We start from the raw sequence: 25,247 nt of genomic DNA, 5'->3' as shown, positions 1-25,247 counted from the left end.
GCAAGAACTAACAGTGAAAATTACCATAATATGCAATTGTACAAACATCACTAGTGCTAACTGAAATGTCCTGGGTACGCAGTCTCTGAGATGTCGTGTCACTCTGCAGCTCATGCTGCTGCTTTAGAAAAGGGAAAGTGTAGCTGTTCCTGTTGTGTTCCTGTGTCTTGGGGCTCAGTTGCCTCAACATGGTACTATCACTTCCTGTGTGAGAAAAAGAGCCAATGCAGCATCTCTTCCTTCCATCCTCTATGGGGATGTCATCCATCTGTCTGAAGTATGTGTTCCTTTAGGATGAGGTGTAGAGTTCACCTCTGGACTTGCTCCAACAGGTCCATATCCTTCTTGTGCTGGGGGTCCAAAAGTTGAATGCAGTGCTCCAGCCAAATGACCTAGACAGTGTAGTTAATAGCAATGCTCTTTAATCTTGTGACAAGATGTTGACCTGCCCCCTTTAATAAAAAGTGCAAATCCTTTATGGCCAGTTTCAGCTATGAATGACCTTCATCCTTCTGAGTTAACCTGACTGCCTTCCCTGTCTAGTGAAGCACGTGCTGCTAAAGCATCAGCTTCAACTGTGTTTCCTCCTCTCTCAGGTACAGCACTTCCATCACATGGAATTTACATTTTGGGTGGTTTTTGTTTTGTTGTTTTTTCCCCCCCCAGATTTAGTTGAGCATCTCTTCTCCTCTCTCCTTGGCTTTGTTTCATTTTGTTTTTTAAATATGTTTCTCTTTGGTTTTATCCAGAGCAAAAGCTTGCTCTCTGCAGCATCAAGCATATGCTGCATTTTCCATTAAAACACTTCAGGTTCTGAGCAAACTCAAACAAGCCTGTGGAAATGCCATCTCTCAACAGGGATGTTTAAATGTTCACAAGTATGTGCACTATTATTGTAACAGCATCTGCCAGAACCCTGCTGACGAATCCAGAGTAGAAAAATATTTGAGATCAGACCTCTCTTCCAGAGCTTCTCCTTCCAAGCGGTGGAAAACATTCCCTTTTTAAACATGTCTCGCTGATAGGTGCACATATAAGCAAAGACTTCTAGCTTCCTTTTCAACAAACAATTAGCAAAGATGCCTATGTTTTTGGATCTTTTCCTTATCTTAAAATTTCTAGGGTTATATGTTACACAGCTGTAGGAGCACCAGAAAGTTTCCATATGAGAGGGATAATTTTGATCATTTTGTACTAACTGAACTGCTTTCCTAACCCCAGAAAACATTTTTAAACTTTTCTTCAATTTTAAAACTACTACACTTCATTTTCTATTCCCATAGCAGGGATTACACCATTGCACAATATGTCTGTTTACTTTTGGGGTTTTGTAATTTAACCCTGCCATTTTGAAACAAATTGGCTATGAAACTGGGTGATAAAAATTATGTGTGTTGTCTATTTGCTTTCGGGCTCACTATTTACTGCTCTGCAGCAATGAGAGCTGTTATGAAGAAGCAATTCAGAATGCTATAGGTAGCAATTCCACTGAGCAGGGAGGGGCTTGCTAGTTCTGCTGTAGGCATGCTGCAGGGCATACAAAGTCTGGCAAAAGGATTCAGTCCACAGCACAAAGTGAGGGGGTTTGGTCTGTTTTTTTTTTAATCTGCTGGCCTTTGCTTTGACTTGTTCTGGTTGTCACTGCAGAAGGAGCTGAGCAGTACTGGACTTCCCCCTGCAGAAACAGTCTAGCTCCTTCCCAAGGGCACAGGCCATTCAGGTGCTGTGGGGGAGGAGAGTCTCAAGCAGCCATGAGAAGTATCAGTAGCATGGGACCTGAAGAAGCACTCATACTGCTAATGGAGTCTATAGCTGGAGCCCAATGAAGCAATTAGTCCCCATTTTGCCCACTATTTTAAAGCAAAATTCCAGAAGCTTAAGTTGTGCCAGATTAAGAAAATAGAAAGGAACAAAAACTCTGACAGGTTAAATGTAAAAAACAGGAAAGCAGGCCAAGAAAATTTGAGAAACAAATCACAGGGGGGAGAAAAGCTAATAATAAATTATTTTTCAGACACACCGAGAGCAGGAAAATAGCCAAACAGCCTGCAAAGTCAACAAATGAACAAGGTATAAAAATAGTGCTTAGAAAAGATAAAATCACAGTAGAAAATTAAGTGATTCTTCTTCATCTGCATTTGCTAAAGAAACTTCAAGAGGCTCCCATATTGGAATTAAAAAGCGATCATACTTGGGAACGTCTGCCTAAAATTGAATTGCCAGCACAAGAGGTTGTAGAACAAATCAAGAAAATGAAGAGGAAAGATTAATCAAACTTCACTTGACATTTAGAAATTAAGTGTTATGACTAAATTAAATGTGAAGGTACGTAACAGCTGAATTATTTATCATTAAGTGTGACTTCTCACAAAATTGCCTTAGTAATAGAAGAACAGAAGGTACCAAATAAGATATTGCATTTCACTGGTTTCCACATAATGCTTAATAAAATACAGAACAGTAAATCCACTACGTCAGGCAAATCAGTAGCAAAGCACAGAAGACTTAGTTGATCTGTCAGGCATAGCTTTTGGAGATTATCCTTCACAATTTGGTACCTTAGAAGATTCTCTCTGATCCATGGTATAGGGATTTGGTTTTGTGTTTACTCCACTAACACCACGCAATGGAAACTGGCTTCAGCCATCTGACACCTGTTAATACCAAACATGAAATTTCCACAGCAAAATCTTGGGAATTTGGATATAACAGTTGTTGTTTCAAAGTCTAGAATTCCATCTACAGCCTTTGTGGCCACTCTTGGCAGCCCAAACATGGGGCACTGAGGCTGAGCTAGGTGTGGCTAAGACTCCCAGAGGCCTGGGCACTGGAACATGCCCTTAGGAGGTCTGCTGAGATGCCTTTAGAAGACTGGAGCAGAAGGAAAGACAGAAGGACCCCAAAAGGTAAGTCCAACTGCTTTTTGAGTGGGACTTCTCAGCCCCAAGCCCATATATTCTGCTTTTAGTCACAGTCATAGATGCATCACTATCATGGGAAACTGTTTGGCTCAGTGCCAAGCACAGCCAAGTGGAAGGTTGGCAATTCAGGTTTCGCTCAATTCCTGGTTTAGCTTCTAATGGAAATATTTTCTTTCATGTAACTAGATTTACTAGTTACATTTGGCCAGGGCAATACAGGTTTCAGGTGGCCTGCAAAGCACCTTGACTGTTAAAAGTACAAGGAAGGTGGAGCCAGTGATGGAGTTCATGAGAAGGATATCACAGTCAGAGTGCTGAGGGCTCCCTGAATCCTCAGTTCAAGAGGCAAGTTCTGGGCTGCACACAATAGTCATCACTCTGTCCATAGTCCAGTAAAGACAGAGGTACCATCTCCAAGACTTTTGCTTGCGGGTGGCACGCTGTAGGTCCTGGATCCTGAGCACTCTGCAGACTGTTCAGAGTCTGGGTTTGGGTCCAGGCAGATCTGGCAAGTCTAGGTATGACTCATTCGTTTTCTTTAGAATCCTGCACTCCTCAAATTTTTGTATTTTCATAATAAGCCTCCTCTAAGCTAGCTGAAAACTGTTAAACACATCTGTTCCTGCTCCTATTGTCAAAAATAAGGCAGTCTTCTGTTTGCCTTCATTTTTATTGGCATGCACTACTTGAGCACACAGAGCAAGTACAGTCTAAATATTTTCCAATTCTATTTCCAGAAAAAAACTTTCAGTTTTGGTGACTATTTTTCAATGTTCCAATCTACAACTCAAGCTGCTTTCTTTACTAAACTTTTACTCCTGGTACAATTCAGTGTTGGATCCATAGTATAGTATATAAACTGAAACATGGATGAACCAGAATCAATTCAGAGATTTGCTTGTAAATCTGAAAATAACCTTTTATTACAAACAAAAGTGTCACTCAAGTACTTTAATATCTTATAACAACAGAGAAAAGTGCTCCAGAAGACTGGGAAACATTTTTTACATAAAGGTTACTGACTGAATACTGAAACCACAAAAAATAGGCTTAAGTAGTTTGTCTCCCTGCTACCAGTGCTTGTTGAAATGCCACATGTAATAGGGCTTCTAAAACCTCAACTAACAATTGACCATAACTGAAATATTATAAGATTTTTCCACAATTATCTCATTAAAACAAATATTTAATTGCAAGCATTGAAAACTAGACTGATTCACGACTGAAATACGATTCCTAGTCTATTCCCCATCAAACACTGCAAAGAATTTCTTTCATTCATTCATTGACCCCTTACAAGCCCTACCATTCTATGATTCATTCACACAATTCCCACCTGATACGCAAGCAAAACTCTACTGTTGATAAGTTCAGCAGCTATGTGAAGCACAGATCAAACCGCAACATTGCTTTCTTGGTAACACTGGCAGAAAAGTGAGTATTGAGTCTCTAGTTGTGTTTCTCTTGGTCCAAGCAGACCACAGCATCTCACACACCTCAGAAGGAACAAATGTACTGATGAAATCAAAACTGAGATGATTTTGCTGCAAGACATGCTGTAGTAGGAACATGACTCTCACATTACACAGCTGCACGCTCACTCCTGTCCTACCGTCCATGGCAGGCTGGGGAAAAGAAAAGGTACAAAGGGCCCCATGGAAGTCCCTACAGACAGGGAGGGCTTGCTCATCAGTCCTAGACAAAACAGGTAAGACTACTTGACTTGGGGAAGAAAGCAAAATTAACTTAATCCACCACCAACCAAAGCCATAACAAACAGAAAACAACACAGAGAAGGATGATGATGACAGATGCAACTGTCTCTTTAAGACCTGCTTCCCCCAATTCCTTCACTCTTCCCAGGCTCAGCTCCCTGTTCCTGTTCTCTCCACCTCCTCCTACTCAGCAGCACTGGGTGATAGGAAATGGGAGTGTGGTGAGTCCTGTACCTACGGCTCCAGCTACTCATGTCTCCTCAGGGGAGGACTCCTCACCCTTTCACCCTGCTTGTATGTGGGGTTTCTCACACACCAGGCTGTCCCGTATGGATGTTCCAGGCATGGATTCACCCCGACAGCTGTACATCCTCACCAGCTGCTCCCATGTGGGTCTTCTCTGCAGCTGGCGGCCCTCCCCGCTGAGCCTGCATCATGGCTGTCCCACCACACAGCCTCAGCCCCAATGGGCAGTCACTGCCTTCAGTGCCAGGCCCTCCTGGAGCTGCATGTGGGTGTGGTGCCCTCCATGGGTCACACGAGTGACACTATAACAGCTACCAACCAACAGAACGGGACAAAGTGGAGACAAAGAAGACCGGCCTAGCTGAATAGGGAGGTTTGGCTTAAAATCAGGGGAAGAAAGAGAGTTTATGGCCTCCGGAAGAAGGGGCAGACCACTCACAATGAGTACAAGAACACTGTTAGGTTATGTAGGGAGATAATTAGAAGGTCAAAAGCCCAGATAGAAGTCAAACTGGCTTTAGAGGTAAAGGGTAATAAGAAAAGTTTCTATAAATACATTAACAATAAAAGAAAGACCAGAGAGAGCCCCCATCCCTTATAAGATCCAGAAGGAAATTTGGTAATAAAAGATGAGGATAAGACTGAGGTGCTTAATGCCTTCTTTGCCTCAGTCTTTAGGAAACAGGAGCGTTTCCACTGGGAAAAGTCAGCCCCCCAAGCCCAGAGACATAGTGAGGAGCAAAATGTCCCCCTTACAATTCAGGAAGAGATGGTCAGGCCCAGTCAGCATGGGTTTATGAAAGGCAGGTCTTGTTTCACAAACCTGATCTCTTTCTATGACAGGGTGACCCACGTGTTGGATAAAGGAAAGGCTGTGGATGTTGTCTACCTTGACTTCAGCAAGGCATTTGACACTGCTTCCCACAGCATTCTCTTAAACTGGCTGTTCTTGGCTTGGATGGGCACACACTTTCCTGGGTGAAAAACTGGTTAGATGGCTGGGTCCAAAGAGTCGTGGTCAACGGAGTTAAATCCAGTTGGCAGCCCATCATGAGTGGTGTCCCCCAGGGCTCAGTGCTGGGGCCACTCCTGTTTAACATCTTTATTAATGATCTGGATGAGGGGATAGAGTGCACCCTTAGTAAGTTTGCAGATGACACCAAACTGGGTGGAAGTGTCCATCTGCTTGAGGGTAGGGAAGCTTTACAGAGAGATCTGGATAGGCTGGATGGTTGGGCCAAGGCCAATGCCATGAGTTCCAATAAGGCCAAATGCTGAGTCCTGCACTTGGGCCACAAGAACCCCCAGCAGCACTACAGGCTTGGGGAGGAGTGGCTGGAAAGCTGCCAGGCAGAGAGGCAGCTGGGAGTGTTGGTTGACAGCAACTGAACATGAGCCAGCAGTGTGCCCAGGTGGCCAAGAAGGCCAATGGCATCCTGGCCTGTATTAGGGACAGTATTGTCAAGAGCATGGAGGTGATCATTCCCCTGTGCTCAGCTATGGTGAGGCTACACCTCGAATACTGTGTCCAGTTTTGGGCCACTCTCTACAAGGACACTGAGGTGCTGGAGAGGATACAGAGGGGAGTTACCAAGCTAGTAAAGGATTTGGAGCACATCTCATATAAGGAACAGCTGAGGGATCTGGGGCTGTTTAGCCTGGAGAAAAGAAGGCTCAGGGGAGACCTTACAGCTCTCTAGTACCTGAAAGGAAGTTGTAGCGAGGCAGGGGTTGGTCTGTTCTCCCTAGTAACAAGCAATAGAACAAGAGGAAATGGCCTCAAGTTGCACCAGGGCGGTTCAGGCTGGATATGAAGAGGAATTTCTTTACTGGCAGGGTTATCAGGCATTGGAAAGGGCTGCCCAGGGAGGTGCTGGAGTCACCATCCCTGGAGGGATTTGAGAGATGGGTGGATGTTGCACTTAGGGAAACAGTCTAGTGGTTGATAGGGCTGGGACAAAGGCTGGACTTGATGATCCTAAAGGTCTCTTCCATCTGAAATGATTCTATGATTCTATGAATCTTTAAAAAAATGTTTTAAATAGGATTTATTCCTTTATCCTATGAGCATAATTAACAGTTGTGATTACCTTGGCAAATTCAATGTTAAATTCCATCAATATTCATGTGTATTACACCAGATTTATTCTCACTTCATTCAAAAACAAGTCTTCTGGGACCATGCTACTATATTCACATGTTTTTCTAGTCCACCTAATAATTACTAACAGAAATACATTAACAGACAGTTATCTGTGATGTCCCATCTCCCTCTTTTTTTGAACTTTTGCATTGGTGTGAATCTGCATCTCTAGTTTAGCAACTGGAGACGTCACTCCATTTTCAGCTGTAAACTCCACAACTACATGCAAACATTTGAAAGACATTCTCATCTCTAGTTAGGTGATCTAGTAGCATATAGACTCAGCTTCTGTAACCACGAGACCTGTCCCAGCTGTGATACTACAGTCACAAGAAATTATAGTTACAGAAGGAACTCTAAATAGTGTACATTCACATTGGAAGAAAATATGACTGAGGTAATAGAGGTGAAACAGAACTAGCAGCAGCAGACAAAAAAAGGGAAAAAGGGCACTTTCTTTCTAGGTGTAACATTCCATACAGCTGGAAGTAGGAGTAGCAAAAGATCCGTGCCATGTTTCCTCAAGGGGGAAACATTTGCATATAGTTTTCAATGAGAACAATTAAAAATAAACCCAAACAACAACTCAAGACATTAATGAACTCACATCAAAATGGCTACAAAGAGAGAAAAAAGGGTGTTTCCAGTCTGCTTAAGAGGCCTCGGAAATGTTTTTGTTGTTACTGTGCATATTCACAGCAATATTTGTTAGCTGATCCTCAGAGATAAAAAAATTTGCCTTTGAAAAGAGTTTGGCACAGGCTGCCAAAAACTGGAGTGCAAGCAATACTAATTTGAAAATATAATCTGTGACAAGCTGTTTAATGGCTATTTTAACACAACATTACAGAAACATTAATTCACTATCAGTGCTCAAGGATGATGTACAACATCTGTGAACATTTAAAAAGAAATTAGATTTAACCAGCAATCCCAAAAGGCAATAAGAAGGAACAGAATGACCCTAAATTACTTGATATGGGCACTTACTAAATGATAAATGACCCTTTTTATGTATGAAAAATCAACAGTTATCTTCCAATTGTTATTTCCTTTAAGGAAAATAAGGCTTTAATCACTTGATAAAGAGTTTTCTCTGCTTGGCAAAATGTTTGAGAGTTTTAGCAGCATGGCTGAACTCCCAATTTGGAATCAATTTCTCCAAATTAGCCTTCCAACAGATCTAACACAACCAACAAATGACAGGCTCATCTCTGGCATACTTACCCTGATAGTGTGCTACAAAATGTATTTCAGAGTTCTCTCAGTGATGCTTTCAGATAATGAAATTCAGAATGCCATACTGAATTCTATAAACTTGAGTCCAAGACTCAGTGTTTCTACCACTGTAAACAGAATGCCACATAAAAATTATTTTTTCCTTTAAGTAAAATGCCAGCAGCTGTCTATTCCTTTATTTTTTATTCAATACTAGTCTCTACATTTAAGCTTTGCAGGTCTGCAAATAAATTCGGCAGTATATAATGGCACAACACAATAGAACAAAAATTGTAAGCTGGTAGTTCTGATATGTATATAATATACATACATATTTCTTGCAGCTAAGAAAGCTAATTAGAAGCTTTCCACCTGAAAGACAACTAATTATGCAAAAAACTATTAAATTTACTGGAAAGTGGGATCTAAGAGTGTTCAGCCTGGAAGAGACTGATGGGAGACCTCATTAATAGTTACAAGTATTTGAAAGTTGTATGTCAAGAGGATGAGGTGACACTTTACTTCTGTAGTGTCCAGTGACAAGACTAGGGGTAATGGACAAATGCTGGAACACAAAAAGTTCCATTTAAACTCAAGGAAAAAATTCTTTGCTGTAAGGGTGAGGGAGCCCTGGCACATTTTGCCCAGGGAGGGTGTGGAATATCTTCTGGAGGTTTTCAAGACCCACCTGGACATGTTCCTGTGTAACATGATTGAGGTGGACCTGCTTTATCAGGGAAGTTGGACTAGATGATCTCTAAAGGTCCCTTCCAACCCCTACCATTCTATGATTCTGTGAAAGAGAAAACAAAATAAAACCAAAACAGAAAACATATAATGGTTTTAATTTCTCAAGCCCTACTGCTACCCCTTCCATATCTGTATATATACATATTTCATAGGTTATAGGTTTGGGTTTTTTTTAAGCATTAACTTGACACTAAATATCTTGACACAAAGACTACTTTGGTTTGAACGTCTAGATAAATCAAAGACTTCTCTGTCTGAAGAATGCATGAAGCTGCTATCCCTGCTATTTCTATACTAATGTCTCTCCATATTAAACCACTGTTTGTATTTTTTATTCAAATAGGTGACAAAAAATATTTTCTTCTACCTAAAAAACCTGAGAGGATGCAACATCAGGTTTACTAATGTGCCTGATTAGACAAGTTGAGAAAATTATTCTTGAACTTTTATATGGCAATGTAGCAATAAAGTCAAAGTAGGCAGTACGATGACACCAAGGCTTAAAATTGCAAACTATTTGAAATAGTTACACGGTAAGCATCTTCCATTCTGTCTCTTCCACTTTATCAGTCACTGCTATATTATATTCCAGGTACCCTGTCTTATTAGTAACTATATATGCAAAATGATCAAGAACACGAATAAACAGCAATAATAAAATGCAAGCTGGGATCTGATGCTTGGTTAAAAAACAAATCTTTCTATACTGGTCACTATAATGTGATGAATTACATGTCTGTGACTAACTGCTTTAATGCAGGAGAATTTCATTTAACAGACAAAAACTGCACTCCTTTACAGTAACAATTAGAAAGATCAACCGGTTCCTTCCTTCTATCTCCACGGAATGCTGGATGAGCAAACAGCAGCAAAAAATGAACGAGTATAGAGAGGTGAACATAAAATCCTAACCCTCAATTAATTCTTTAATAGAATTCTGTTACCTTACTACTAAAGATAACTAACAGCTTCTTTGTCCAAACTGGGAGGACCATACTATTTTCCTTGCAAAAGCGTGGTGAAAGAGAACCACTAAGTTAAAGAACAGAATTTTTCAACTACTGCATCTGCTCATAAATTCCACAGAGAATTCCAGCTCCCCCTGTCCCCTCTCCACTGCTGTGCAAAAGACCCACACAATTAACAAGACGACATGACTCATACCTACATATGGGAAACTGGTATGGTAAATATATATGAAACAATTACCAAACCCAAAGTAAACACAGAAGAAAAATTAGAGGAAAAATATATCCATTAATCTTTCAACAAAAATAAATCTAGAAAATTCAGAATAGTCTGTGAAACAGTCTAAGAAAGATGAGAGAATCAAGGCAATGAAGTACGTTTTTCAGTGGGAAAGTACTGCGTGAAACACAGAGCACATTTGATTCCTGACAAAACCAACAAAACCCACCAATGCAGTTGTGAAATAAGCACTAAAACAGAAACCTCTAAGCCATGGGGATTTTTTCCCTAGTTCAGAGATCTCCAAGGACTTAAGGACTGACAATCTCTTGTATCACTCCTGTAGAGGATTTTCTTCTCTCCAAAGTAGCTTAATAAGGAACTCTGAAGTACTTCAATATCTTCACTTGATTTTAGATCTCCCTCCTTTAAACTACGATTAAAGAACGATTTAGCACAAAAAAGCTAAGAGCTGCTCAGTATATTCAGAGGATATTGAGCACCATAAGTTCATTAACAATTCATAATATACAAGAGTCATAGTTTTTAAAAACCAAGCATCTCCTCCTGCTTTGGATCACTAAATGGCAATTTTATTCTGAAGGAGCTACATACCCTTAAACAGACATAACTACAAGAACAAGAGACTGCACAGAAGCCATCTGATTTCAGTTTTCTTTATATTTGCTATTAAAAAAAAAGTACCTATTCCAGTCCAGTTTAAAATACAGATGATGAAGATGTACACTTGAAGTACCAAACAGAAATGTGCTCAGCTGAGGTAATTTCCAATTCTCATTATGTAATGCAGAATTTACTTTGGTATACTGCGTGTGGCTTCTATCCCTTTAGAAACCAAACTGCCAAATTCATTGTCTATAATAGAGTAAAAAATGTAAAATAAAAATCCGATGATCAATCTGCTTCCAAATATGCATAAAGTCTTCCACAAAATATTAACATACTGGAGAAAAGAGGCTCGAGCAGTTCTTAAGGTAAATAAAGGAATTAAGAAAAAAACCAAAATTCACCAGATTTCAAGACAACAAAAGAAATTCACTATTTAAGTTCTACACAAATAAATGCAGATTTCTTGCATTGCTTTGGTTAATATGAGTTTCAGTAATTCATTTTATTTAAATATAACTCTAAGAACAATTTCCTCCAGGATCTTAATGAAAATGAGAAGTACAGGTTGACAGTTCTAATATAGAACTTGCACTTCTTAACACTGAATAAACAAGGAACAGCATATAAAAAGATTTCAAAATTATACATTTTAAACAGAAGATGTTTTATCTCAGATTCACTATGAAGATGATTTTTGCAAGGTAACTTTTATCCTTTAGTATGCAACTTCATTCTTTACCTGCCAAACAAAGTGTACAGGTTATCACAGCAAAATTTACAGAATAATTGACCTTGGCCTTGGTCTCACAAAGGCCTATTTACACATCTAACATAAGTAAGCATCTTCCCTTTAAACTCTATACATGTATTCAGGCTTTAAGCCTGTAGTTAGACCTACAGAATCCCGCAAGATAAAAAGTCTCTCAAATATACATCTTAGACCATTAGAGTACGGTGTGCAAGAAGAGATGAACATGCCTGAAATTGCCCCCAAATGTGTCTAATTCTGTAAATAAGAGACATATATCCTAGTGTACATTTAAGCAAGTGTCAGGTTATAATCTCTTGTTTTTTTAAAAAAAAACAAGTACCTGGTTCTTGAAGGCCCACTGCCAATGGCAGACCATTTCCATGGAAAAACAGCTCTCAACATTAAAGAGTTACTGCTGTCTATGCATAAAACAGGAGTATAACTCAGGGTTAGATGTTCTTCTATTTGTCTTGTGACAACTCAGCAAAAAGGTATTTATTTTCCCAGTTAAAGAGCAGAGTGTGAGGAGGAGTCCTGACAGAAAGCAGCAGCAGAGACAACTTAAGATGTAACGGACCACAATCCCTATTACCTGTCCTGCTGTGCTGCTGGGAGGAGTGGCAGAAACCCAGGAAGAAGGGAGGGGTTAGGGGAAGTGTTTTAAGATTCACTTCTTTTTGTCTCATTACCCCACTCCATTCCGATTGGTAGTAAATTAAACTAGTTCTCCCAGGTTGAGTCCATTTTGCCCATGATGGTAACTGCCAAGTGGACTCCCCATCCTTACCTTGACCTGCAAGCTTTTTGTTACATTTTCTCTCCCTTGCCCAGTTTAGTAGTGGAAATGATAAAGCAGCTTTGGTGGCAGCCAGGGCTAAACCACCACCACTCCAACACCCAAAATGAATGCTTGCTATAAAGAAGGCTGCTATTCATGTCACCATTAGGATATCCAAAGGGCTGGTTAAATCACAATTAAAAGAAAAACAAGGACGAGATGCAGACAAGTACATGACTTTTTACAGAAGGCCTCATTGTGGTAAATTATATACAGCATAGTGTTCTCATTTTCCTTAAAGTGCTATCATCATAATGCTGATACAAGATCATCTATTGTTTTAGGAGGTCTTTTAGCACAGCACCAGCACTGGCATCAGGGGACACTGGCAGTGGAGTAAAAGTAGGTAATGCATCAGAAATAGGTTTCATAAGCAGATGTCCAGAACTACTAGCAGGTGTTACAAGAGGCACTGCTGCAGATCGAGGTGCTAAAAACGGATTCGTATCCGGTCTTCTGCCCACTCCCACAGCTGCAGAATCTGAAATGGAAAAAAAAGCAAACCTGACTTTATTTCAAGTCCTCTCTGAGCAACCAGGTTCTGTATACTAGAGAGGCACTACAAGGTTGGCATTGCTTGCATTCTTCATGCAGCAAGACCCAAGCTGATCAACAGGGATGCTGAACATCAGGACTGGGTTCACTGAGATATCATATGGAGTTGTCAACACAGCATCTGTTCGGCTCTAACTGGCACTGTTAAAGCCTTTCTACATCAAAGGGAATTTGGTCCCTCTAATCCTCTGTACTGAGATTTTATGCAGTGGGGTACAGAAGAGGAGAGAAAAAAAAGAAATGGGGGAGTGGCAAGAAATCAAATTCATAGTTCACAAGTAAGGAAGGACAGGATCATTGAAATTCCCTTGAAAATTCCACGTTTCCTTAATGTTCTACGTAAAGATTTACATTTACTTCAAACGTTACCTTGTATTTGACTGTTGGACGAAGTAGTGCTAGTTTTACCAGTTCCTGCTACTCCTAAAGGTTTCATATCATGAACAGAGAGCTTGGGTGGAGGAAGGCTTGGGCAAGATTCCGTTTCAAGGAATTTCACAAACAATTCTGAAAAAGACTATAAAAAGCTACTAGTTATTATATTTTACTGATGCTCTGCTGACAAGTATGTATATTAAAAATACATACATACAAACCAAAAAGCTTTCAACAGCCTCCAAAGAATTTTGTACTGGTAGGTACTACTCAGTACTTGGTACTAAGTAGTCCTTTGTGAGCGACAATGACGTTTATTTTCAAAATACAGAGTATTTTGTTGTCTCAATAGGCGATATTTATGTGAAATTTATAAACCCTAAAGATAACACACATACTTCCACCATGGTTCTGTTATTGATTTAAGTCAATTGTTTCAAGAAGCTCATGTTGCTACTGACATCATAGTATTTCCTGTGTTTGTGCGGAAACAAATCGCTCCCCTCTAGAAACACATAAAACAAACACTTCCCGGAAAACTCATTGCTTGCTTTATTTGACAAAGTCTTCCATAAAGGAAGCATGGAACGATAAAGATGTCAGTACCATCACAAGATAAACTTTTCCTTGGTAAAGCCTCTACTATGCATAAAACAACATTATTTTTCCTTTTTTATGTCCACAGTTAACCAACCAGACCACAATTCTCTGATGATCTAAGTGCCTGCATTATTTTAGTGGGCAAAAACAAATCCCTGTACTTCAAGGTAACTTTCAGGAATCAATTCTCAACATGTTTTTCTAGTTCAATGAGCAAAAAATCAGAAGTCAAACCAAACAGTCTAATCCCTCAGTGCACTATCCTTGAGTGCATTATTTACTGGTCTGTAAAATAAGAAGTTCCACAGATTAACTGCTGTCATGGACCATGTTATGCCAACTGTTGCTTTACATTATTTGAAAGCTTCAAATGTCAACACTGTACATAAGAGGCACTAGCTGCAGCAGCTGAGAAAGCTTCTCAAACAAAACGTAAAGGATATAAGGGAACACAGTCAAAATACTGTGTCATGGTCTTTTATAGTGTTGAGTATTCCAGACTCTCACATGTATTAAACCTTCAGTATTCAGTTTGCAAGATGAAAACCATACTGTAAAAAGTCATTGATACCAGAAACCACTGGAATAGCAACTAGATGCCTGTATTAGTCCAACACTTAGTATTGTATGATTGTTATCAATGGCTACATATTTTTTTAGTGAAGAATAAAATGCGTGTGAAAGCAGTTGCAACAAAGCAACAAATAATGCAAGACACAGTAGCATCAGTAAATGTAGCTCGAGACACTGATGAAAACTATCAGCATTAATATGCAACTGCTCCATTTTTTCCACTTAAACTGAGAATGCATGATGAATTCTTACACTATTAAAAATGTTCTCATGAGTTGGCCTCAAAGGCGTACTAGGGACACTCTTTGACCCAGCTCCTCCACCAAGCCAGCCAGTCACCCATCTTGTAACTCCTCTTTGGTCTTCAGTTAATAACTAGAAAGTATTTGGGGGGGAAAAAAAAAAAAGAAACAAAAATTAAAGCAGCAGGTAAAAAAACTGCAACATTGTTCTCATATTTATTCATGGTAACTATGTGGGAATCATATAGATAAATAGAAACTTTGATTACTATCAAACCTCTAATCTCTGTCTCCCAAAGACTGGCAGTCTAAAAATCTGTCTTTCCATTTAAAAAAAACATAGCCCCACATTCTTCACAATACCTACAGTGATGCATATAAAACTGGCTTACTTTTCTGTAATTGACATATCACAGCTATTATACATGACAGTATAAAGTTAAATTCCTTCCTCTCTGCATTAACATTTCTCAGCAAAATGAGAACCATTCTATTAAAATAATGTTTTCAAAAGATCCCATTAAGATCAGCATGTCCCACATAATTAATACAGATTAGAGAACAAAAAAAAACCCCAAACCAAAACTTTCTCCACCAGAAGTGCAGGGGCAGTCACGTTTAGTTTAGCAAATCATTCTATTTTCATGTAAGGATACTTCAAATAAAAGAAGAAAGTCCAGTTTTCTGTAGAGCATTACCTGATCAAGTTCTTCCTTTTTTATTCCCAAAACACTTCCCATTAACCTTAACACTTCAGGACGTTTATTTTTTGGAGTATGAAAATGTCCAACAAAGAGATTTCTCATCAGAAGCCTGCAGAACAAAGGAAGCTCATTATACAATCTGCTCTTACCTAACACTTGATACTGTCATATTGATGCAGTTATTCCTCATACCCTTGTGTAATTTACAATAATTCAAATAATGATCTAATACAAGGAACTAAAATGGTACCTCACCAATCTCCTTCAAGTTGTAACATTTCTTGTTCTGTCAGTTTGGACAGTATTGTATGCAGACAGGTGAAACTGAATTGTACGTGTGCAAGTTTTGATGCCAAGTACTACAATCAGGGAGAATGTTTATTCTAGGATCTTGACTCCATAGAGTGTTTAAACAGATTCTTATGTGCAATTCCAAATCAAAAGGTAAGGAAAGAGACAGGGAAACCATTTGCCTATCCCAGTTTCAGTTCTAAAAGGTAAAGAGCAGGAAAAAACCCAAAAGACTAAGAGAGAGAGATTTATACAACACACAGGTGATGCTAGTGACTTGAAAGGGCTTGCTGTTTACACTTTAGACATTCTAGCAGATGTTCATTAAAGAATATCCATTTGCAGTTCTGACAGCATTGAAACACATTTCTACTTAAACACATCAGTAATCCAAATTTACACAGATGTTGGTTTTAATAAAAATTAGTATTTACGACCATCAAGCAATTGAAAAATGTCATTATACTTTGACAAATCATTATTTTGACAAGTTCATATACAAAAGCCCAGTTTTGCAATACTCTTGCCACTGTATCAATAACATAGCTGTATACTGCGATGAATAAAACCCCAAAAAATGTATACAAAGTCTCTCTATAAATACTTACTTGTCCACTTTTCCTTCTGTGCTGTTCATAAGATTCATTAGCTTATTTTGTACATCTTCTAACATTTCTCTTCTGATCTCACCTATAAAATATTACAGCAAATTAACAAAAATTTGAACTTTGAAACTTTGTTGCAAAACTTAACACACACATTTTAAAATAAAATTATGCTAATATTCTTATGGTGCATTAAAAAAAACCCACAACAAACCAATACAAAATCAGCTTGATTTGGTAATTAAAAAGTGTCAATAAGTGATTATTATTTGAAATGATAAGCTCAAATTTCCAGAGTAATATTCATTGCTAAAGAACAGGAACACACAGAAAATAAACCAGTGAGAGATGGCCTGACAAAATGCTCTGTTCCACCTAGACAACACAGAACTAAAAAGAAACTCTTGATTGAGGTCTATAGACCTATGGTAGCAACCTTTTTCATAATGTGACCAAACTGCATGCTCATGAAAGGTCTTTTGGTCTCAGTACTTAACCTCAAATATTTCCTAATGCCAAATACTCTCTATACTATCAGGTTGCTAAAGCCTTGAAGCAGTAAGAAATTCTCCAGTCTCCCAGGAGAATAACCCACTAGCAGAGGTAGCTTTTTATGAGTGTCTTCAGTTAGTAACTTCCCTGCTCCTTGCTAACCAATGCTCTTGAAACAGCACACCAGGACACACTACTGCATCCAAGAACTAGTGCTGTGCTTCACAATTCACTACACTGGCAAGAAAGGCTATACAGACACTTATTCAAGACTCCCTGTACTTTTGGGAATACAAAAATTGTTACAAATAGCAGAGATTAAATGCCACACCTACCATGAACCAACGACAAAACTGAGCACAAAATGTCATGCACTTTCAGGCGGACATCATGTCCTGCAAATTAAGCATGGCCTGCAAATTAACAGACTGGCACTGTAAGTTAATTAATATGAGGTTGCCTAGGAGCAGGATAGGAGTCACTACACAGACTTTCTGCCATGTTTGGCAGACTGAGACCCAGTTCGGATATTGTTCCATAGTGGCTGCAACAAAATCTGTTCATCACCAATAATGACATTCATGGCCTACAACGAAGGACCCTGTTTTTCCTCTCCACAATCCTGAAACAGGAACTAGTAGAAGAATGACAGGAGTTTAAATTCTGCAATCACTAGGCTGTAACTTTTGAGCTTTCAGAAATTGCTGACCTTAACCAATAACTTGCCTACTATCTACACATTTGAACCTCGTGACAGCAAAGTGTTCAATGAGGGAGATATGAGTGTACTAGCCCATTTAATAAAAAGGAGCCTTGGCATAATATTATTGTAACTCATTCTTGCCCAGTAATTTCACAGCGTCAATTTATCTACAATTCTAAAATTCGATGAACACAAATTATTTGTTCAAATACAGAATATGCCCAACCACCTCAATCATTCTGTGCCAATAACTCAGGCTTCCTCTAATCTCCCACACAGAAAAACTTAAAAAGTAAAGTTAATAATAAAGTAAAAAAAATTCCTAAAATTTTTACCTGCCATAAATATTTCACAACATTCTAATTGTAAGGCACAAAGTCTTCTCTTTGCAAAAACTCAAGATCTCCCAGACAGAATGATGTGATGTTAAGGTCTATACAAGCTTTTTAGAAAAAAAGCACAACCACAAAAAATCCACACAACACAGAGTAAAAAGTGCCCAAGAAACTTATCTCATTTAAATGCTCAAACACAGGATTTAAGAACGCTGTTAGTAAAATGTTCTCAGACAAGAAAATAATTACAAGGTAAAAAGAATTCTTAGAAGATAAACTACAAATGGCTTCACCTCAAGACAGCAAAACTATAATTTTGCACCAAACTAAGGCTCTGCAAGATAACATCTTTGAAGCTGTTTTTCCGAGTAAAAGTACAACTAAGTCTTAATCACACACAAAAGCTTGATAACATGGGCTGTCCATGTGAAGACCAAGTCTGCCCTACAGTTCTATTAGCAGAAAAGTAAGCTTTTTCTCCTCTCCCTCTATAAGGAAGGACAATTCTTACCTTCAAATCCTATGGAAAAACCTTAATTTCCCCTACCATTTTAACACTTCTTGGACTCATACTATTTAAAGATGCTTTATTTAAAAAACCAAAAACCCCACTACAAAACTTCCACTTTTCTTGTATTTGTCCTGTAGTTAATTTCTAAGAAGCTTCAATATCTTTGTAAGTAAAGCGACTTTTATAAATTTTTATACCCTTCAAATCACCTGGGATGCATGAAAACCATTCCACTCTAGTTTTCACATGACTTTTTAATAAATGTACACCACAACTATGTCGACACAACATGGCTCTCAATTAACACCAATAATATCATGAGAACCCATTGAGTTTTTGTAAATAGACATCAAAGAGCTGGACTGTGAAATGGGTACAACCTAAACTGTCCTATTCAAATACTCCACATCTTTATATAAACATTTTACTTAACAAATAAGAGTTTTACAGAGTACAGAACAGAACAAACTAACTAGTGTTACGCTGGGAAAGTTCTTATTCAATGAACATAAGGACTAAGCTCTGTACTCAAAGTAAAAACCCAAACAAAATTTTATATATTATACAACAACGTATCTTGTAACAACTACATCCATATGCATTGAAATCCGTTCCAGCTCTCTCTTCAAAACACCAGAGTGAGGCACAGGAGAATTAAGCCCTACTTTCAAGGTTTCAATTTACTTTAAATTATGCTACCTTGAAGGAAAATATTATGAATTATGAACATTATGAAATGATAACAGTTGCAGGACCATACATGGAAGTTGTTATCTGGGTCTCCACACAGTAAAAAGAGAATTAAAAAAGTTAAATTATGTCACAAAAAGATGACCATCATCCACGTTTGTAAACGTAAATCTCATGCTCTTGCTATTGTTCTACAAACCATGATAATAACAGGTTTCTTTTTCAACATTTAAAATTCATCTAGAGAATAAAACAATTAAATAATTTAAATTAAATGTTAGTGGGTTTTTACTATTTTTTTTTCCCTTAAAAAGAATATATATATCAAAGAAGATCAAGTCTTAAGGATAGCTACATTCCATCCACAGTAACTATGAAACTCTATCATTAAATATATTATTTAAATAGAATATTTACTTCTGAAATAGAATCTTACAGTTGAAAAGGACTTAAACATGTACTTCGTTTGTATGAAAAGACTTGAATACTAAAAAAGACCTGGGTCAAAAATTCAGCATGGACTGCTGTAAACCAGACATTTACAACAGTCTCCAGTAATTTGTTAACCATTTATCGCAATTCAGAAAACTGCATCTGGTACATCTTACACTTTTCCATTAAAATAACTTCTACTGCTGAAAAAAAAAAATCCATAAAGAAATCCTTCTAAAGATTTGGCCAACAAAACTGTGTCTGGGAATGTATTTGGCCAATTTTCAATAAGACATTATATGTTTTCTTGTGTAAATAGAGAAAACTGAGTGGTCTCTCCTTTTTCCAACAAAAATTATTATTTATTCTACAACAAGTATCAAGTTGCTGTTTCTTCTATGCAACAATCCATTTCAATTTTTGTAACAAATCGCTTGGCAACACAACATAGCTTGATAAAATACTGGGATGCATTTTTTCCTCTAAGTTCAAATCCCTCCCGCTTTCATATGCAAAGGTTTGCAATTGGAGTTAACCAGTGTCAAAAAGTTGCTCAGTTGAGAGTGCCATATTTGCCTGTGCCAAAGTCAATTTCAATCCAGCATGTTTGAAAACTTTTGCTGTGAATGTCTGTAGTGTGACAGATCAGTCAGAAAACTAATCAGCATTTAGTTGTACTTTCCTATAGCAGCTTAAATTTAATTTAGCTTGTAAAACTCATATGTGAACTCAAAAGAGCACTCCTATAATACTCACTTGGGTGCCAAATTGCATTTTGACCAACAACATTTAAGTAAACATTCAGCAGTAAAGTTGTAGCTTTTCGTAGAGTTCTTGCTTAAATTATGAAGACTTCCAAATTACTTTTCACACCAACTATCTGATTATAAGCAAGTATACTTTAAGAAAATATTTATTTCAAGACTAAGGCAAATTCTAATTTAAAAATTAATAGCAATAATTGGTAGCTTATGTTCAGAAAAGGCAGTACCACTGCATTCAGAAGAAAAGCTGTTCAGAAGAAAAGATCTCTCAGTCTCCTCCAGACTAAACAGCCCCAGTTCCTGCAGCCTTTCCTCATATGAAAGATATTCTATTCTCCTGGATCATCTTGGTGGCCCTGCGCTGGACTCTCTCCAGCATTTCCCTGTCCCTCTTGAGCTGAGGAGCCCAGAACTGGACACAGGACTCCATATGAGGCCTCACCAGGGCAGAGTAGAGAGGGAGAAGAACCTCCCTTGATCTGCTGGCCACACTCTTCTTGATGCATCCCTGGATGCCATTGGCCTTCTTGGCCACCAGGAGTACTTCATCTGAGAACAATACAAAAGGCATCATTCCAAATATGGGCCATCAGGAAGCTTATTTGAAATGAGATCTAAAAAGACCATCTAAAGATGTGTCTGTGACATGTCTCTTCAGACAGTCTCACATCTGTGCAAGAGCTGCTCCCTCTATGTCTCTTATCCACAGCATACCCTTTCTCTCTACTTCACTGTATTCCTGTGTCTGTATCAAATCCGGTAGTTACTTCACAAAATCTGACATTTGGTATTTCAAAAATATTTAAAACCAAAAACCAAACACTTGCAGAGCTAAATTAAGGGCTTTGATATTTACACTGAAAAACCCCCAAACAACTACTATAGGGCTTTCCTTTGAAACAAATCTTAACTGAAGACCCTAACCAATGGTAAATGTACTTTTTCAAATTTTCTTTTGAAGTGGCACAGAATTACTCTTTTCCTCCTAGGATACAAACTGTCTCCTCAGATTCCTGGAACATTTTAAGCAGATATAAAAAAAATAAAGGTAGTTACCTTCTTTCTTAAGCTCTTCAATTTGCTCCTCTTTGACGTCAAGCTGCTCGGTAAGCCTTGATGCTGCATCCAGTGCAGCATTTGCCTCTCCTAACCTTTCCTGAGTGCAAGAAAAAGACAAAAACAGAATCAAGGAAGCTCACCATCACAATTACACTAATACAACGTAGATCAAACATAATAGATGCAGATACTTCCAATCACTTGTTCTTTAGAATAAGTAAACATCCTCATAAAATGGACAGTCAGCAAATGAATGCTATTTTGCTAACCTTTTTTTAGTGCTCTCCCTCTCCAAGTAAGAGAGAATATTTACATAATGATGTATCCTTAGACAGTAACACTTAACACAGCAGTTACAAAAAATTCAGTCAAGAACTAGCATGCAGTTTCATATGGTGCGATTTCATTATTCAGCCCACCTGCAGTGATACAACTTTTTCTTCCAAGCTTTCTGCTTTTGTCCTCCATTCTGTAGCCTGTTTTTGGTGCTTGTCCAGCTCTGCTGAATACATAGCTTTTTCTTCTAAAGGGTTAAAAATACAAAACAAACAACACAGTTTTGAATTACAACCTGTAACTTTTTTGGGTTAAACGATTGCAAAACCTGCCTGATCTTCATGAGGCAGAGGTAGAATTCAAATGTCAGAAATGGGATATTGACCATTAGTTTTCACACAGCCAGAATTGAGAAACTTTTTAAAAGACACCACATTCTGAAATTCGAGCTATCAGAATGGAAACCAAGTCACTAACATTTAAAAAGCATGAAAATATGGTAACGAATCCAGTTGAGAAATGCTTGTTACATCTTTGTTGTATTTTGACAAAACTTACCCAGTTGGAATTGCTCTAGTACCATCTGCAGGTTAGCCAGTGACAATGCATACTGCTTCACTTGGTCCTGTGAGATGGTGAGCTGTAGCATTGTTTCATCCCTCTGCTTGGAAACCAGGTTTAACTGCTCTTGCAAAGATTCAACTTGAAGACTAGCTTGATGACTTGATGGAAATAAAATGCATTATTTATGAGGACAATAAAACACAGAGAAAATTAAATCCCAGTAAACTCACCCTACCATTAAATTTCTTGCCTCAGTTGATAACAATTAAGGCTTTTTTTTTTTCTCCCCTCATTCCCCTTTAAAACAAAAAGCCAAAAGAAAAACCCAAATCAAACAAACAAAACCAAACTAAGAACAGAATTTAAGTAAGTCTGGTGATAAACTTTTGGCAATCAATAAAGCATCCACTGCTTTTAAGTGTACTAGAAAAATCTTGATTTTTCATTAATTTAACAGTATATTTAGCAACAAAAGAATCCATATCTTGCTAATTGTTTGCTCCAGTTACTACATGAATGAATACATCTTTCTACCTATTTTTATTTTTAAAGCCAGTCTGCAAGAACTCAGCATATCTCGCTCCATACTGACCACTGAATGCTCTATTTAATTTCCCATTATTCAAAAATACACTCTTTAAAAAGACTGGCCGAGGAGTAAGCCAGTTTCATACCACGTGGGAAACAGGCAGTATGTTTTTAAAGGTATTTCACAAGTTTGATGAAGAACTAAGAAACATTCCAATGAACAGGTTTTTTTACACAACCTTCTTTCAACTCTTGCACTTTCTCCCCAATTTTTCACAACAAATGCTGCTCAACTCAATGCTCTCAGCAAAGCTATTTCTAAAAGAGGAATCCATCTTTGGCACTTAAAGAACAAGAAGTCTGCAGCTACATGCGTAATTTTATTTAAATACTTATTCATTTTGATAACTGTAGTAAGATGAGAAAAGAACTCTTTTGCCCAAAATAATGAGCATTCCTCTAAATAAAACAATATTAAAAGCAGTTAAGATAGGCATTGAGTAATTTTAATGCTTGAGTTTTCACCATTCTGGATCAAATATAAGATTACACATTTAGCTCTAGCCTCCCAGAATCTGCTACCCATGAGAACTTCAATCCATCTTGCTTTACATATACACGCTAAAAAGAAAAAGACTAACTGCAGTGTAGTACCAGGTATAAAGTAAGAATGTGCACTTGTCTTGGAAGCAATTCACCAAGCATGACAGTTGCATTTGTGCACTGAAGTGCATAAAATACGATGTTCAAACTGAATGAAGCCTTGACTTCAAAGTAAGTTAAATCCATTTATTTTGATTTGACAGAAAACTAAATTGACGAGTTGAGGTATTTTTGTTGTTTCTAGTTCTACATACTGTCAAAAGATGTGACATTTCACTAGTTGCTACTAAAAAGACAAATTATGTAGTTAAGTATATTTCAAATCACCTTCCTCATTTAGAGTAATGAAGTTCCTATGTTTTTGTTTTCTGAAGTACTTCACATCTTGTAGAATGGCAATTCAGTAAAATAAAGCCATCAGTACCAGTATAGCTAACTGTGACATTTACAGCCAATGCCACTGCTGTATAAATTAAAAGACTACCTGGCATTCTCCACCGCAGTAGATGAGGATGCAAGTTTTTCTTCCAAAAGCAAAACTTTCTTTCTTAGCTTGACCTCTCTATCTTCTGCAGCTAAAGCTTCTCGCGTGTAGGAGTCTTCCATTTCTAAAAGGTGATTACGTAACCTCTCCAGTTCCTGGTTTAGGCGCTGTTCTTTCTCACGCAAGTGCTGTATCTGTGTAGAACATACCTTAAGTTCCTCATACTATCACCTTTCACAAGAACAATTTCAGCAAACATAAAACATGTCCATTGAAGCACATTGTATGTGTGTTGATTTCAAATGCTTTTTACAAGTGATTGCTATTAAAAATATTTTCAAAAAACAACAGATGCAGTTTCTTATTGCCTTTTATTTCTTGCAATGGTAAATTATTTGGTAGTGTACCTCACTCTGCAGTGCACTGCTTTCCATTTGCTTCTGTTTGAGTGCTACCATGACTTGGTCTCTCTCCTGCTGAAAAGTAACAGCTCTTTCCTGCATTGACTTAACTTCATTTAACAGTTGATTCAATTCTCCCGTCTTGCCCTGTTGAAGACAAAAACAAGCATTTCAAATGAAGAAAACGTGTCTTTACCCAGGAGAGCATAAAGACAATACTGATCTAACAAGGAAAAAGGCAGGACAACCATAGTCCTAGCACACAGAATAATATTCAGGGAAAACGCTCTTTTGAAGTTATTTCACTCACACGTGTCAAAAGCAAAAGTTACTGCTAGAAGACACTATACAGATGCATTGTCTTAATTGGCTGTTATGAATAAACAGATACCTTTAGAGAGAAAGATCTATTATGTACTCAGTGTCCTAAACACTTGTATACTTGAAAACAGCACTTTTCCCTTTAGTGTTTGGAGTCTGTTCTCTGTGATATCCATTTATTAGGCCATGCACACATAAAGCATCAGCCTAGGTAGGTCAACTTGTCTCAACTTTGATGACTAAACACATGAAGAACAAGCCATAAAGTGGCATCATGCCCGAAGACTAGCCTTCAATGAATCACAGCAATGTCCATCACCTTTTACAGTTGTCAAATTTCAACAAAATGTTTCCACTTACATGCAATTTACTGCCACATCAACATATAAAAGGGCAGTGTATGCCAGTTATGTCAGATTTATATGTACATGTGAATGCATCTGCAGTTATTTGAAACTTTTCTGCATGTTTTTTACACTGTGTCTCAGGTTGTTTTGAAAGCTGTTACTTTTATTGGATCTACTGGATGAAAGTAAACCCATCTTTGTTTTCATCACTAATACTTCACAGAATCACAAAATGGTAGGGGTTGCAAGGGACCTCTAAATGTCATCTAGTCTAACCCCTCAGCTCAAGCAGGTCCACCTAGATCAGGTCACACAGGAACATGTAATACTTACAAGCTTCAATTATTTGGTTTTATTAATTTTGCTATATGCAGTTTGATTATTTTTGCAGT

General features: G+C 38.0%; 1 protein-coding gene across 3 annotated transcripts in view; it reads right to left on the bottom strand.

The window, feature by feature from the left end:
- Window positions 1-7,831: 7,831 nt before the first annotated feature.
- Window positions 7,832-25,247, bottom strand: part of TRIP11 (thyroid hormone receptor interactor 11) — a 36,200-nt gene continuing 18,784 nt past the window's right edge. The window contains exons 11-20 of one of the 3 annotated variants that reach the window (XM_061998814.1): window positions 24,194-24,334; window positions 23,787-23,980; window positions 22,166-22,329; window positions 21,751-21,854; window positions 21,329-21,428; window positions 16,349-16,430; window positions 15,444-15,558; window positions 14,756-14,878; window positions 13,325-13,472; window positions 7,832-12,881 (exon numbers count right to left, since the gene is read on the bottom strand). In XM_061998814.1, coding sequence (XP_061854798.1) covers window positions 12,673-12,881; window positions 13,325-13,472; window positions 14,756-14,878; window positions 15,444-15,558; window positions 16,349-16,430; window positions 21,329-21,428; window positions 21,751-21,854; window positions 22,166-22,329; window positions 23,787-23,980; window positions 24,194-24,334 — 1,380 coding nt within the window. In that variant the 3' untranslated portion in view covers window positions 7,832-12,672. Of the gene's footprint in view, window positions 12,882-13,324; window positions 13,473-14,755; window positions 14,879-15,443; window positions 15,559-16,348; window positions 16,431-17,958; window positions 17,983-20,714; window positions 20,822-21,328; window positions 21,429-21,750; window positions 21,855-22,165; window positions 22,330-23,786; window positions 23,981-24,193; window positions 24,335-25,247 lie in introns of those variants that run through there. The other 2 variants (XR_009818979.1, XM_061998815.1) reach the window with 2 other exon arrangements.

This window comes from Colius striatus, chromosome 6, assembly GCF_028858725.1.
Source record: "Colius striatus isolate bColStr4 chromosome 6, bColStr4.1.hap1, whole genome shotgun sequence".
In the NCBI taxonomy this organism is placed as follows: Eukaryota; Metazoa; Chordata; class Aves; order Coliiformes; family Coliidae; genus Colius; species Colius striatus.
This window is presented reverse-complemented; position numbering and strand designations above follow the sequence as displayed.